Source organism: Durio zibethinus, chromosome 3, assembly GCF_047325235.1.
Source record: "Durio zibethinus cultivar Kanyao isolate XHJ-2024 chromosome 3, ASM4732523v1, whole genome shotgun sequence".
Taxonomy (NCBI): Eukaryota; Viridiplantae; Streptophyta; class Magnoliopsida; order Malvales; family Malvaceae; genus Durio; species Durio zibethinus.
Window position 1 is genome coordinate 29,970,494 of NC_143164.1, and position 14,813 is coordinate 29,985,306.

At 27.7% G+C, this 14,813-nt stretch overlaps 1 protein-coding gene across 1 annotated transcript; it reads left to right on the plus strand.

The window, feature by feature from the left end:
- Nucleotides 1-9,239: 9,239 nt before the first annotated feature.
- On the plus strand, nt 9,240-11,797 carry LOC111283307 (cytochrome P450 705A22-like). The gene is made up of 3 exons (XM_022871758.2): nt 9,240-9,823; nt 10,193-10,529; nt 11,143-11,797. Exons 1-3 carry the CDS (start codon nt 9,240-9,242, stop codon nt 11,770-11,772), a joined length of 1,551 nt encoding a protein of 516 aa, XP_022727493.2. The 3' UTR covers nt 11,773-11,797.
- Nucleotides 11,798-14,813: the final 3,016 nt, after the last annotated feature.

A 14,813-nucleotide genomic window follows, 5' to 3' on the forward strand; every position in this document is an offset into this window, starting at 1 on the left:
CAATAGGCAAACTAAATAGGTTGATGGTTTAGAGGTTGGTTCCAATGTAGCTTTTAATCGTTCACTGAATTAGCCATTTGGTTTTTCAAAGTTCAAGAATGGGGATTGAATCTTTAAAAATGATCATTTAGGGCATTTTTCTAAAAAAAAAAAAAAAGGCTTATATGATCTTTTATACTATTAAAAAGGGTTATTTTCGGTATTTTCTAGCCAAAAATGTCTTAAATAATCTCGTTAGAAATTTTTGTAAAGGATTATTTAAGGCATTTTTGGGCAAAAAATACCTTAAATAATTCTTGTAAAAAATTAAAGGAGGATTATTTAAGGTGTCTTCTATCTAAAAACACCTTGAATAATCACATTCAATTTTTTAAGGGATTATTTAAAGCGTTTTCTACCAAAAAATGCCTTAAATAATCCTTTACAAAAATTTCTATGGAGATTATTTAAGGCATTTTCTATTTAAAATGCCTTAAATAATTATTTACACAAAATTGTATGGGAATTATTTAAGGTATTTTTGGTCAGAAAACATCTTGAATAATCTCATTTAATTTTTTTTACGTTTATTTAAAACATTTTTTGGCCAAAAATGCCTTAAAAAAATATATATTCAAAAATTTTTACAGGGATTATTTAAGGCATTTTATGGCCAGAAAATGCTTTGAATAATCCTATTCAATTTTTTTAGGGATTATTTAAGGAATTTTCTACCCAAAAACGCCTTAAATAATCCATGTAACAAATTTTTTAAAAGATTATTCAAGGTATTTTTTGCCAAAACACACCTTAAATAATCTCTAAAAAAAATTGAATGGGATTATTTACGGCATTCTATAGGCTAAAACGCCTTAAATAATCCAATAAAAAATTTAATAGCGATTAAGACATTTTTGGCTAGATAACACCTTAAATAATCTTAATAAATTTGGGATAAGACTGTTTAAAGCATTTTTATCAGAAAATGACTTTAATAATTTCATTCAATTTTTTAGGAGATTATTTAAGGCTTTTTTGGCCAAAAGATTATTCAATATGTTTTTATTTAAGGTAGTTTTGGCTAGAGAACACCTTAAATAATCCCATAAAAATTGAATATGTTTATTTAAGGTGTTTTTGGCAAAAAAAAACTTAAATAATTCAATTATATTTTATAATCCAATTATATCAAATTCTTTTACCTAAAAAAATATTAAAATGCCTTAATTGTTTATATTTTATAAATAAAAAATCAATCAAATAAAATATTTGTCTTTTTTAGCTGCGAAAGGCATAATTTGTCATTTGGTTATTAGAATTTTTAATAAATATCAAGGAGATTATAGTAATTATTAAAAAATTACCATACGTGGATTCCTTCTAATCAAATAAGTGAAATTGAATACAAGATGCCTTTAAATTAAAGAAACCCCCAGGTATCGTACTTTTCTAGGAATCACATTTTCCCTTAAAATTTATGATTCTGTGAACCAAACGCCCCATAAAAGTAATTTGCTTCAAATTTAAGCCTTACGACCTGGACCATTGGTATAGCCCACCTCAATGTCTTAATCAACTTTCCTTCCATCTGCAAATAAAGTCCAACGATGTATAAATTTCATACAAACTAGATCTAAACCGCGCTTTCATATGAGATTATTTTTTATTTTTTAAATTATATTTTAAAAATGAAAAAAATAAAAATTTTGTATCAAATTTTAATAGATGATAATATTTAAATAAATATAAATGTATTTATTTTTAATATAAATTTTAACTTAATTATATATAATTTTTTTATTAAATTAAGGCATTAAATAGTATTTTTATTAATATAATCATATATATATAAATATGAATTAAATATATAATTAAATATATTCTTTTATATTAGCTCGAGAAAAGTTGGGCAAAATGTCCTAAATTCAATCCCGAATTAATCAAATTGTTCAAAAGATAGAACTTAACTCAATTCTTAAACTATATTTAGATTGAGAGGAGGTAAAAGAAAAGAAGGGAAAGAAAAGGAAAGTAAGGGAAATAAAGAAACATTTTTCTTATTTGGTTTGTCATTTACATTGTAATAAAAGAAAAGAACTTGAGCATCCCTCTATTTCTTTAAAAAGTTCTAAGTTTTAGTTATCTCAAATTAGAGTAAATATGAAGAAAAAAATTAAAAATTTTTAAATATAAAATAATTTTTATGCATTTATTATATTTTGTTATTTTTAAAGAATACTATTATAATATTCAAGCTTAACTGTTGATGTTGCCTTTAAATTTTTTGCATCTCATTCCTCAATTTTTTTTTTTTCAAAAGCTTTGAATTCTATACATTTTTATTTATGCTTAGGTCTTATGTTTTTTATTTTTTTTTACATTTTGTTATCATTTCACAATTTTTAAATAATAAAATTAAAAGAACATGACGAAATATGTACAACTATAGGAAAATGCTAATATCTAAGCAAATTTATGGTTAATTATGTTTTAATAATAAATATTTAAGTTTTTAGTGTTCTCAATTACATATTAATTTTGAAAAAAATATATTGTATTACAAAAATATTTCCAAAATTTTATTTTTATGAATTAATTATTAATAATATTCTTTTTAATTGCAATTATTTTTATTAAATTTCAAAATTATTTGATAAGGATGATAGAAAAATATTTTATTTTAAAATGTTAGATTTGAAACAATATAATATAATATAATTTTTCCTTTTTTTTTCCCTTTTCTTTATCCATTTTAGTTATCTAAATAAGGAAATGATATTTCATGCCCTTCCTTTTAAAACCATTTCTTTTCTTTCCCTTGTCTTTCCTTTACTAGCTTTAATTCAAACATAGGCTTATTTAAAAAAAAAGAAAAAGGCATTGATTGGATCACAACAAATCAAAACATATTGGATTTAGGTTATTTTGTCATCTCTATATCCATTGACTTTTTCTTTACAAAATTTATCTAATAAATAAAATTTAAAAAGATAAAAAATGACAAAAAAGTCAAATGGGATAGCTTGTAAATTTATTAAATTAAGGTAATAAATCATATTTTTTATAAAATACATATAAATATAAAATTAAATAAATAATAATATATATTTTATATATACTAAAGTCGAGGTGTAATATCTAAAATCTTACTCTTACTTGAGTTTGATTTAAACAAAAAAAACTCAATTGAAATTATCTTGAATTAAAAAAAAGCGCACTAATTGAATCGAAAAGAATCAAAACCATCAGATATGGGTTATTTTATCATATTTATCTCAATTTACTTGTTTATTACAAATTTATCTAATAAAAACCAAATTAAAAAAAAGAAATAAAAAAGGCTAAAGTTTTAGAAAAGAAAGAAAATATAAAAAAGACAGAGTGTGAGGTACCACGTGTTAACACTAAATAAGGTAGAACACTTTACGTCCTTTCCAACTTGACCCCATTTAAAAAAAAATCTCAACCTAATTTTGACTTTATTTAGAAAATGCATTTAAGTTGAATTATTACAAATAAAAAACAATTGAATACAGATTATATTATCATCCTACCTCCATTGACTTTTTTTAACAAAATTTATCTAATAAAAATAAAATAAAAAAACAAATAAAAATTAAAAAAAATTAAAAATGAAAAAAGGGTAATGAATGGAGAAAGGATTGCGTGCCACGTGGACACTTTCTTTTTTTTTCCATTCTCTATAAAATTAATATTATGGATGGATTGATGCCAATTTCTAATAAGCAAAATAAATTTTTACAAGGTTTTATATTAAATATATAAAAATTTAATTTTTTTTAAATTAATTAATAACATGACATCGTATGATTTACTAATAGCATATAAAATTATATAACAATAATGTATCAACATAAACATTTTCCAATATTTTAATGATAATAGATTTTTCTAAATAAAACTAGTTAATACTTTTTTTTTTTCTAGTTTTTCATTTCAAAAGAAAAAAGGTGCATTGGATTTAGAAGCATCTTCACCGAATATGCATTTAACAAGAAAGGTTGTGCCAATCGATATTGGCATTCATTTGGGTGTTGTCATACGAGAGATTTTATCTTCATGGGTTATTAGTCTTTTTTGGTCCAACAGCCTATTAACCATTCTTTTAATTTATGCCCTTAATGTATATTTCTTTTCTCACTACAATTTAAGTCACATTCATCTCTGTGTTTGCATTTAAAAGCATATCTTACTAATGATATTAACTCAGTGCTACAATAACTAATCTCACCTCTATAAATATTTTCAATTTCACAGAGCTAATTTCACTACTCATCCAAATGAACCTAAAATCTGACCAAATTATTTTAACACTGATTTCCTACCTATAAATGTTACATTTAGAAAGCATTTGATTGGGGGGAATATGAGATTCTCCTTCAAAATATTATTGTTAGGTATTCAAATTCCCATGTTTAGTTGGAGTATCAGATTCCTGGGGGTAGTTTTAGATTCTCAGCCGTATACAAAGTTCAAGAAATAGAAACCTACCTCTCCTTATAATTTTTTAAGATTCCAAAGGAAAAATTACTTTTGTCTCACATTTGACCTGAATAAAAAATATTTTATATCTTTCTTAACCTTTTGAAAATCAAAGTATGATTAGTTTCTTTTTTTTTTTCAAACATCAAATATTGCGTTTGTTTCTAACAAACGCAATAATTGTGATGACTTTTTTTCTAAAATTTGAAAAATTAACACAATAAACAAACACACTCAATTATTATGTTTAATAAAAATTAAAGTAGTATTTCATTGTAGTTATTTATTATTGTCAATTATTTTTTATAATACACTCAATTATTGTGTTATAATAAAAGTTAACGTAATATTTTATTGTAGTTGTTTGTTATTGTCAATTATTTTTATAACACACTCAATTGTTGTGTTATTATAAAAATTAACATAGTATTTAATTGTAATTGTTTATTCTTATCAATTGTTTTTTTTATAGAGAACTCAATTTCTATGTTATTAATTGATAACGTAGTAATTGATAACTTGTAAAATTTTTACAAATTTTAAAACATTATTTGTTATTAATTACTGTTTTTTTATTTAAGTAAATGTTGTAATTGACAAGTCATATTTTTTATTATTGTTCTACTAGAATACTATGATAGGATGATATAATGCAGTAATTGATCTTATTTACTGCATTTCTTTGATTACAAACATAATAATTGAGAATTCCCTCTCGAAAATCAAGTTTATGATATTACAAACATTCATATGTCTAATCAAATAAAAGCCCAATTTTATTAAGAATAAATTACTATGTTATTGACATAAGAAATGCAATATTAGAGCCTTTAACTTTGTTGAATAACAAAAACCATCATTTTTTTTCAGACAACATCCAAAGATCTTTAGCATAGACATCTCTGTTTCAACCAGCATCAGCTACAAACTTTGATTTCATCTTTGCCCTATTCAGTTTATCTTTTATTTATCAACAAATGGTGTGTCTACTTATAATGACTAAATCAAGATTTGTTTTGCATTATTAACTTGATTGAATGTGTACTTGTTTTATTTGTGTATATATCATTTTGGTTTTTATTGAAAAAATGTGGATCTATCATATGCATTCTTTATTTTGGTTTTAGTCCTTAATCCATATATGTTTTGTTGTTACAATTTTTTGTGTTTTTTTATCATTTTTTTGGTTGTTTTTTAGTTTCCATGTATGAAATGGAAATTTTTACTATTGACACTTGTTTTCAATATTGACCAAAATGTTTAATCTATACAGTTATGACTCCTTTATCACTAAGAAAGAAGAAGCAAATGACAACAATGGTTATTTTGCACTTGAACCAGATAAGAACTATGTTATACCTGTTAATTATTGTTGCAGTGACATTACTTGCAATGAAACATAAAAAAGGACGTAGAATATTTTATGCTGGTAGCCATTATGATATGCTACAGATTAAAGAGTTAAACTTAAATGTAATAGTTTTTTAAAATGATAGATAGTGTATAGATAATTGTAAAATGGATAAGAGAACTTTTGCAAAATTGTGTCATTTCTTTCAATTACGGGAAGGATTATAGGCATTTATAAATATGTAAATAGAAGAACTTGCTAGTAGCTTCATCTATATCATTGCCCATCATACAAAAAATAGGGTCATAAAGCGTCAAGTTGTCAGATCTTGAAAGACAATTACTAGGCAATTCCATGCTATGTTGAATTCTATTTTGAGACTCCATTCCCTATTGTTTAAAAAGCCCGAATCGATACCAGATAATTCAATAGGTAATAGATGAAAATGGTTCAAGAGTTATTTGGATGCCTTAGATGGAACATACATAAAGGTGGATGTAAACTCAGTTGATAGGGCTAGATACAAGACAAAGAAAATTAAATTGCTAACAATGTGCTTAGTATTTGCACACCAAAAATGCAATTCATATATGTTCTATCTAGCTGAAAAAGTTCTACAATAGATGATAGAGTACTAAAGGATGCCATTACATGCAGAAATGGGTTAAGGATCCATAAGGTATTAGTTTGAATATATTGGTTTTAGTTTTGCATGGAACACAATTTTTGTTTTTGTATTAATGTTGTGAAACTGGAATAGATTATTATTATTTGTGTGATACCAGATACACAAATATAGAAGTTTTTTGACACCTTATAGAGGTCAAAGATACCACCTGAGTTATTGGAGGTTAGGACACTAACCGACGACACCCTAAAAATACTTCAATATGAAACACTCTCAAGCACGAAATTGTATCGAGAGATGTTTTGATATATTGAAAGCTGGATGGACAATTTTAGGGGAAAAATCATTTTATCCAATAAAAACACAATGTAAAATCATTTTTGCTTACTGCCTTCCCCATAATTTTATTAGGTCTTAGATGGCAATCAACCCAATTAAAGTTGATGTTGTTGAAAAGAGTCGTAACCGACTAGATGGATCTAAAAATCAAGATTTAATTAGATACATTTAGCAAAGTGATGCTTGGACTCAGTTTAGAGATAATCTGACAAATAAGATGTTTACTAATTTGTTACAATCCCAAAGTTAAGAACATTTTAGTTTTTTTTTTTTGTCTTTATGTTGTATTGGTTAAATTTATATTTGTATACTATAATAGAGTGTAAAATTTGTTTTTTATGTTTTCTTGTTATATTTTTTCTTTAATTTTTCCTTGATGAGTGTACAATATTAATGACTATTATTTGCAATAATATTTGATTTGTTATCGATGTCATTTGGTTTACTTCATGCACTAATTATATGTTCATCTTCTTTGGTTTATTAATTAATATGCATTTTCTTGCATGAATGTCTAACCATGTTACCGATTCTTTCCGCCATGTCTTTGTTCGTTAGTTTCATAGCTAACCAATAAATCCTGATCCAAAATTATGCCTTATCGAATTTGTAATCAGATGGTCGCAGTTCTCCATTGTAGTTTTTGAAAACAATCAAGTTTTTCTCAAAAGTCAATGGTGACCCTTCTAGCACTCTTCATTTATCATTCTTTGTGCCAAATTTGAATATGAACAAGTTTGTCTCCAACACCGTTACTTTCATCTCTTCAGATAGTTTCCATATCATTCTGAGCGTGTTGATCATGGCCTCCATGTTGAACGCTCGACTGGATGATAACTCTCCCACTACCCAGAATTCTTCTAAAGGATCAGTACCATCCGGCAAATCTACTATTTTCATGCTTTCCTTCTCCTGTTCAATAAGCGTAAACTTTGACCACATATTCTCCAACTCCTCTGCCATTTCCACCCCAACAGAATACACAACTCTCTTTTAAAACTTAAAAACCACTGGATACTTTAGACGCAAACCTCTATCCGAAAAAACAGAAAACTAGACTCTTGTAACTGTCAAAACTCAAAGAAAACTCTCTTACAAAACCCTAGGCTCGAAGAGACTCAATAGTATTCAAATTTGATCTTTTATTTAAATATGTTAAATTTCATAAATTTATACATTAGCTTATGTGTCATGAAGATTGGATTATCAACTTATCATGTAAATATTCGCATAAGCATATATACCTTATCCCATAATCTTGTATTTTGTAATAATTATATATAGTTATATATAATATGATAATAATGTTTTATTTTGGTACAATAATAATAATTTTGTTGTCATAAAAGAAAAGAAAAACTTCTTATATAGAATAACTTTCTTTAAAAAAAAAATCTAACAGCACATTCATCAATTATCATTAGTTTGAGTAAATATTTTATGAAACTAATACTTAAATTTTATGATATTGAAAAGATAGTAATATTAATTTTCCTTGCTTCAACACAAGGATCCTGGAACTTGTGTGAATTAAAACCAAGAATGCCCTTATAAAACACAAGATGCAGGCCATCATGATAAAAGATTGGGTGTGAGACAGAGACGCCGGCCATCTTAAAATATCTTCCAATTCTCTTCTGTATGTCCAAGTGCAATAATATAGATTCACACCCATAATATATACAGGTGGCAACGACTCAATCATAATTGTTGCCATTAGTTGCTTCTTCATAATCCTCAAGTACTAGTCCATCTTTAATTTAAAATTCTCTAGCATTTAGTTGGTTAGGCAGGCCAAATTTCCCCATTTGTTTTTATTCCATTAATTTAAATTTAATACGTCTACATCTACTTGCAGGTTCATGTTTGAATCTAGAGATGGATGGAATGAGATTTATATGATGAAAAAATAGAAAAAAATTTAGATGAAGTTGTTTAGGTGAAATTTATGAAATTCTTTAATATAAATGATTTAATTAAAATTTTAATAAAAATTTTAAATTAATAGATTAAAAGATTTCAATAAAAAGATTAATAATATGTAAAAAAAATATAAAAAATAATATTTATACTTCAAATTTAATCTGTACTTGTTTTATAATAAAAATTCTATTAAAATTTTAATTAAAAATAGCTATCTTAAATTATATCAAATTTTATTAAAATTTTAAAACTATCTATATAATAAGACGTTTTAAGTTTTCAATTTAAATTAAGTTTTTATTTTAATTTTTATTTAATGACGAAAATTTTTTAAAAATTCTCCTAAAAAACCTTCATCTATTTCTTTTCTAAAAGATGTTACAGCATCTTCTATTGTCTCGGAGTGAATCACCCAAAATTTCATGTAAAAAAAAATAAATAAATAAAACTTTAAACTTGCTATAAGTAAGAATAACTTTATTCCAGTATCTCCAGAAGTTTGAAAACAACTACAGCATGAGGTCCATCTCTGAAATCAAAAACTACATGTTATGGTTCCTCCTCCTATGGATCTCCTCAGCTTTCCTTATTCGATTCATCTTCAACAAACCAAGAAAATCAAGCGCCATCCTACACCTTCCTCCAAGCCCACCATCCCTCCCAATCATTGGCCATCTCCACCATCTCAGGCCATTATTGTTACATAAATCCTTCCACAACCTCTTCTGTGAATACGGTCCACTACTCTATCTCCGCTTTGGCTCCTATCCCTGCCTTCTCGTTTCGTCGCCCTCAGTGGCTGAAGAAATCTTCAAGAACCAGGATGCTAACTTTGCATCTCGGCCGATATCTCCTTTGGATGATTGCTTAATCTTTGGAAACACTGGCTTCGTCACCGCTCCCTATGGAGACTACTGGAGGTTCATGAAGAAACTCAGTGTCACTGAATTGCTTGGAACACAACAGATTGAAAGATCTCGCACTGTTCGGCACCAAGAAACTGCCAGGTTTTTGAGTAAGATGATTCAAAGTGCTAGGAAAACTGAGGTTGTTGATGTGGGCGCCGAGCTCATGAAGCTTACAAATAATATTATTTGCAGGTTAGGGATTTAATAATGTAATAAAAAGTTGAAATTTTTTTATAGTACATCACACGCAGTATCAGGATCACTTCAAGTCTTACATATACACCATAAGTGAGATTGTAGGCGTTAAGTGCTAAGTGTTTCAATTGTGATAATTAATCCAAAATTAATTAAAATTGATTTCTTCACTTATTGCAAATTAATTCAAAATTCAAAGTTTAATATGCATCTTAAAATTTACTATGCTATATTAGAATTTAGAAACTGCTTTGCTTACATATATTACGTTCATTATTCTTCCAAGGCATATGAATGTAATCACTAATTATTGCCAATTGATTTCACTGTTATTTTTTCTTTTTTTTTTAAATTTGACACCTTCAGGGTGGTGGCGAGTACGAGCTGTTCGGATGAAGATGATGAGGCAAAGAGGATTAGAGAGCTTTTAAAGATGTCTTGTGAGTTGGCCGGAAAGATGAGTTTTGCTAATTCATTGGGACCATTTAAGAAACTTGGATTTTGGTTATATGCAAAAAAATCAAAGGACGTGACTGCAAGGTATGATCAGTTAATGGAGAAGCTATTGAGGAAGCATGAAGACAAAGCAAAGAATAATGGAAGTGATGATAATAAGGATTTTATGGATATTCTTTTAAAGGTTTGCCATGATGACACTGCAGAGTTAAGGATTACCAGAGAACAAATGAAATCCTTCATTGCGGTAAGATATTTTTCCAATTTCGTTTCCCTCCTTATTGTTAATTTTACCAATTTAATTACATTACATATACACCGGAAACCTAGAAGTTTATATTGAATTCTTGTGGCAGGGAAACCTCTATGCCTCATGCTCATACACTACTATTAATCTCTTTGATTCATATATAAGTAGAATGGAATTAGAATTATGATGCTTCCTAGCATCTAGCTAGGAAATACAAGAAGAATAAAGTCGAGAAAGCATACATAATTGCTAAGAACAATATTCCGTCAACCAAGATTCAGTTGTAGTGACAGCATTTTGGGAGTAGAATCATAAATGTATCAGACCAATATGTGAAAGAGTACACTCTTAAAATCGCTTGAGAAATGGATTATGCCTCTGGAAAAACTTGTCATCTATTACCAAAAAAAAAGTAATAATATTCCATGATTCCATTATAAATTTGATTATTTTCTAATTATTTCTATCCTTTCTCTGTACTTGAAATTAGGTAGGGAAAACTAGAGACTAATGCATATTATTTTAGGAGTTAATTTGATAATTTTGCACATCTCATTCCTACTAAGTACTCATCATTGTTTGTTGGGGCCGGGGGCGGTGGGGATGGTAGGATCTCTTTTTCTCGGGAACTAGTACCACAGCAGAAACCATACAATGGGCAATGGCAGAGCTGATCAATAATCCTAGTGTTTACAAGATTGCCAGAGATGAAATAGAGTCAGTTGTTGGAAGAAACAGACTAGTTAAAGAGACAGATATCCGAAGCCTTCATTATGTGCAAGCCATTACCAAGGAAACACTAAGATTATATCCCAATGCGCCCTTTGCACCTAGAGTGTGCATTAAAGACTGTAAAATCAATGGCTTTGATATACCTCAAAACACTCCAGTGGCTGTTAATCTCTATTCCATCATGAGAGATCCAACAATATGGGAAAAACCAAATGAGTTCTGCCCTGAGAGATTCCTAGACCTAGCTACCTCTAAAATTGAAACTAAGGGACAAAATTTTGATTTTATTCCATTCGGAGGTGGAAGAAGAGGGTGCCCTGGTAAGAATTTGGCCTATATATTAATGAATACTGCAATTGCGTCTGTGATTCAGTGTTTGGATTTGAAAGTAATTGGTGAAGATGGAGATTCTGCTAAAGTTAATATGCAAGAAGCAATAGGCATGTCTCTAGCCATGGCTTCTCCACTTCAATGCCTTCCTCTCGTTCATTTTGATCCATTTTGTTAAGTGTAGTTATCTCACGTGCGTTAATTAACTTTTATTTTGTTGTGATTTTATGAGTTTTTTTTACTATATCAGTGTATATTAAAATCTTTATTCCCAAAGCAAGGCACTTTAATCTTTTTTCCTTAAACAGAGTATGAAGAGCGAGTTTTTCTTTGACTAAGGTCGTTTAGAATTTTTATTCTCAAAAAGATTCTTTGAAACTTATTTTCGTATTCAAGATGTTTTAATCCAAGTAGACGGCATGTCATTTTTAAAAATAATAATAATAATAACAGATTAAAAATTTTTAAAAATAGTTTTCATTCTAAATAAGCATTAAAAACTAAAAAATCTGATTCTTTCTCTTTCTCAACCCTAAATATATACAAAACCCAAGTAAGAAATTGATGAGGTTCAATAGAATTCAAAGAACAAGGGAATGAAAACAATAGTTGTCGAACCCAACTTCTAAAGACTTATTATTGTTCGGTAGAACCAACTAACTCCCTTTAGCAGAATTAAGCTTGCATCAGATATGCAAGGAACATGTTAAAATCTAAGCCAGCACAAGTCGAAACTTTCCTTTTAGTTTTCACCACACTACTTCTCCAATTTATCTAGGATAGCCAAATGCTTTCATCTGATGCCACTTCTACTCAACCTCAAAGAAATATTTCAAGAAAAACACAAAGCTCATCAAAAGATAATTATTCATGGACAAAGGAGGAGGATGCATATCTTGTCCAATGCCTACATTATTTGGTAAATAATCCTCGATGGAAAGCTGGTAATGGAATATTTAGAGTGGGGTATCTAGGACATATTGAAAAGATGTTAGAGTTACTAATTCCTCAATCCAACTTTAAAGCCACCCCGCATATCGAGTCAAGGGTTAAGCTATTGAAAAGACGGTATCATGAACACTGTTTGACAAGGTTTATCGCAACAGGTTGTGTGAACCAAACCCCTATTAAGAGATAAAACACATTCCAACCAATTCCCAAAAAATATAAATTTGCATCAAATTCGAACTAGAAACTATTCCCAACATTGAAGTATTGAATAAACTCATATAAGCCAAAAAATCTCAAATATCCTTGATCATAGGACATATAATTGTCACTATAAATAAGAACAAAATTTTCAATAGTTATGATTAATATTGACATAATAGAGGTAAGTGAATCAATAAAGTAGCCAAACTTGAAAGAAAAATCATTATTGATGGAAAAATCATTATTGATGTCCCAAGATCATCCATATTGATAGATAAAACTTCTATTTATTTGCTGAATAAATAGATTGATTGAAAAAATCATAACCATACTTAACAATAAAATATTGGGAAAAGCTTATATACGATGAAAACAGTATCATGCTATTTTTGATATATAACTAGTTAGTGGATTTCATTGGAATGATGTGGAAAAATGTATCACTATTGAAAAATCAATTTTTAATAATTGGGTTTGGGTAAGTAGTTTACAATACTGTATAAGTTACTTAATATTGATTTCTATTTAAAATATTTTATATGTATTTATTTTAACTTTTATGTAAAGTCATCCATATGTTAAAGGGTTAAGTAATAAACTTTTTTTTCACTTTGATGATTTTGTGACTATATTTGGAACCAACAAAGCAATTGGTCAAAAAAATGAAACAGCAGCTAATGCAGTTGAATCATTAGATGTTGACTTTAACTCTCTAAAGATTAAGCCTCATAATGTACTTGTGGAGAGAGAGAGTAGAGGAAGATGAAAAAATAGGTTCAACTGCTCTGGTAAATTGACCCACCACTAGAACATATTATAACAATAAGCATTCTAGGAAAGACGATGGAATATCTGACTTGCTTGAAGCTATAGGCAATAAAAGCCATGCATATTGTGATATTACAAACAAAATCAAAGGCATTGCATCTTTCTTCAAGAAAAAAGCTGAGTAGTGATAGAAGAATGTCGATTTTCAATAAAATAATAAAAATTGATGATTTATCAACTAATGAAATGCTCTCTATTGGTAAGTATATAGTGAAAGATACTCACAAAGTTGATTTATTCTTTGCACTTTCACATGCATTTAGAAAGGATTACATCTAAAAACAGTTACATGAATGTCATGCCAATCATCCGTTCTTTGACTTTTTTCCTCCTAGACATATGTAACTTATTTGTAATATTTACAACATTCATATGTTAAGTATTGTTTAGTTACATTTTTTAAATTTATGTATGTGGTTTACAACTTAAATTTAGATTTTGATACAATATGGAACATAGATTGAATCGTATAACGACATGAAATATATATGGATATGACAATTTTGTTATTTATATTTAGATAATGAATTTGGACTTGTGTAAATGATACAATTTATACTTGTATATAACAAATGTGTATTATGTATAATGAATATGTTGTTCTATACATAAATGCCATCATTTCTGACTCATAATCCTCAATCATCATGTGCAAATGTTCATACGTACTCATACCATTCGTGAGAACTTCATTAACTTTGCCTTGCGTGAATTGTACCTTTTCGAGCTACTATAAAAAAGAAAAAGAATGAATGATCATTAATTGATTTGCAGTTCATATTTATAGAAAATATAAACAAGTATCAGTAGTTTAAGTTTATGCTAACTTTATCTAGTGTTCTCATAAGATCATTAACAACAATCTCTTTCATGAAATAGAGAACATAAAATCCACATTTTATCATTCCTAGTTAAAGAGGAACCTATAAAGAAATTTTAGTTAGTCAAAATGTTACTTTTAAACAAATAAAACAAATAATATATTTTACACATATTAGAAATGTAACCCAATTTATATTTTTGTTTTTATCAACACCACCTAATCCCTAGAAACAATACAAAGGAAATCATAAACATATATTATACTCATAAAAAACTATAGAGCAGTTCACATAATAAATATGAATACCTCTTTTACTAAATTGATAAGATTGGGTTTAGGCTTTAACCTTTCTTTTCCTAAGTTAAAAAAGTAAACCATAAATGTTGCTAACTCAATGATAAGTAGTTACCAATGAC

Excerpts from the sequence above, each read along its gene's own strand:
- LOC111283307 (XM_022871758.2), top strand. The coding sequence starts at position 9,240 with ATGAGGTCCATCTCTGAAATCAAAAACTACATGTTATGGTTCCTCCTC. Across the intron at positions 9,824-10,192 it reads ACAAATAATATTATTTGCAG|GGTGGTGGCGAGTACGAGCT; the intron begins GTTAGGGATTTA and ends TGACACCTTCAG. Across the intron at positions 10,530-11,142 it reads AAATGAAATCCTTCATTGCG|GATCTCTTTTTCTCGGGAAC; the intron begins GTAAGATATTTT and ends TGGGGATGGTAG.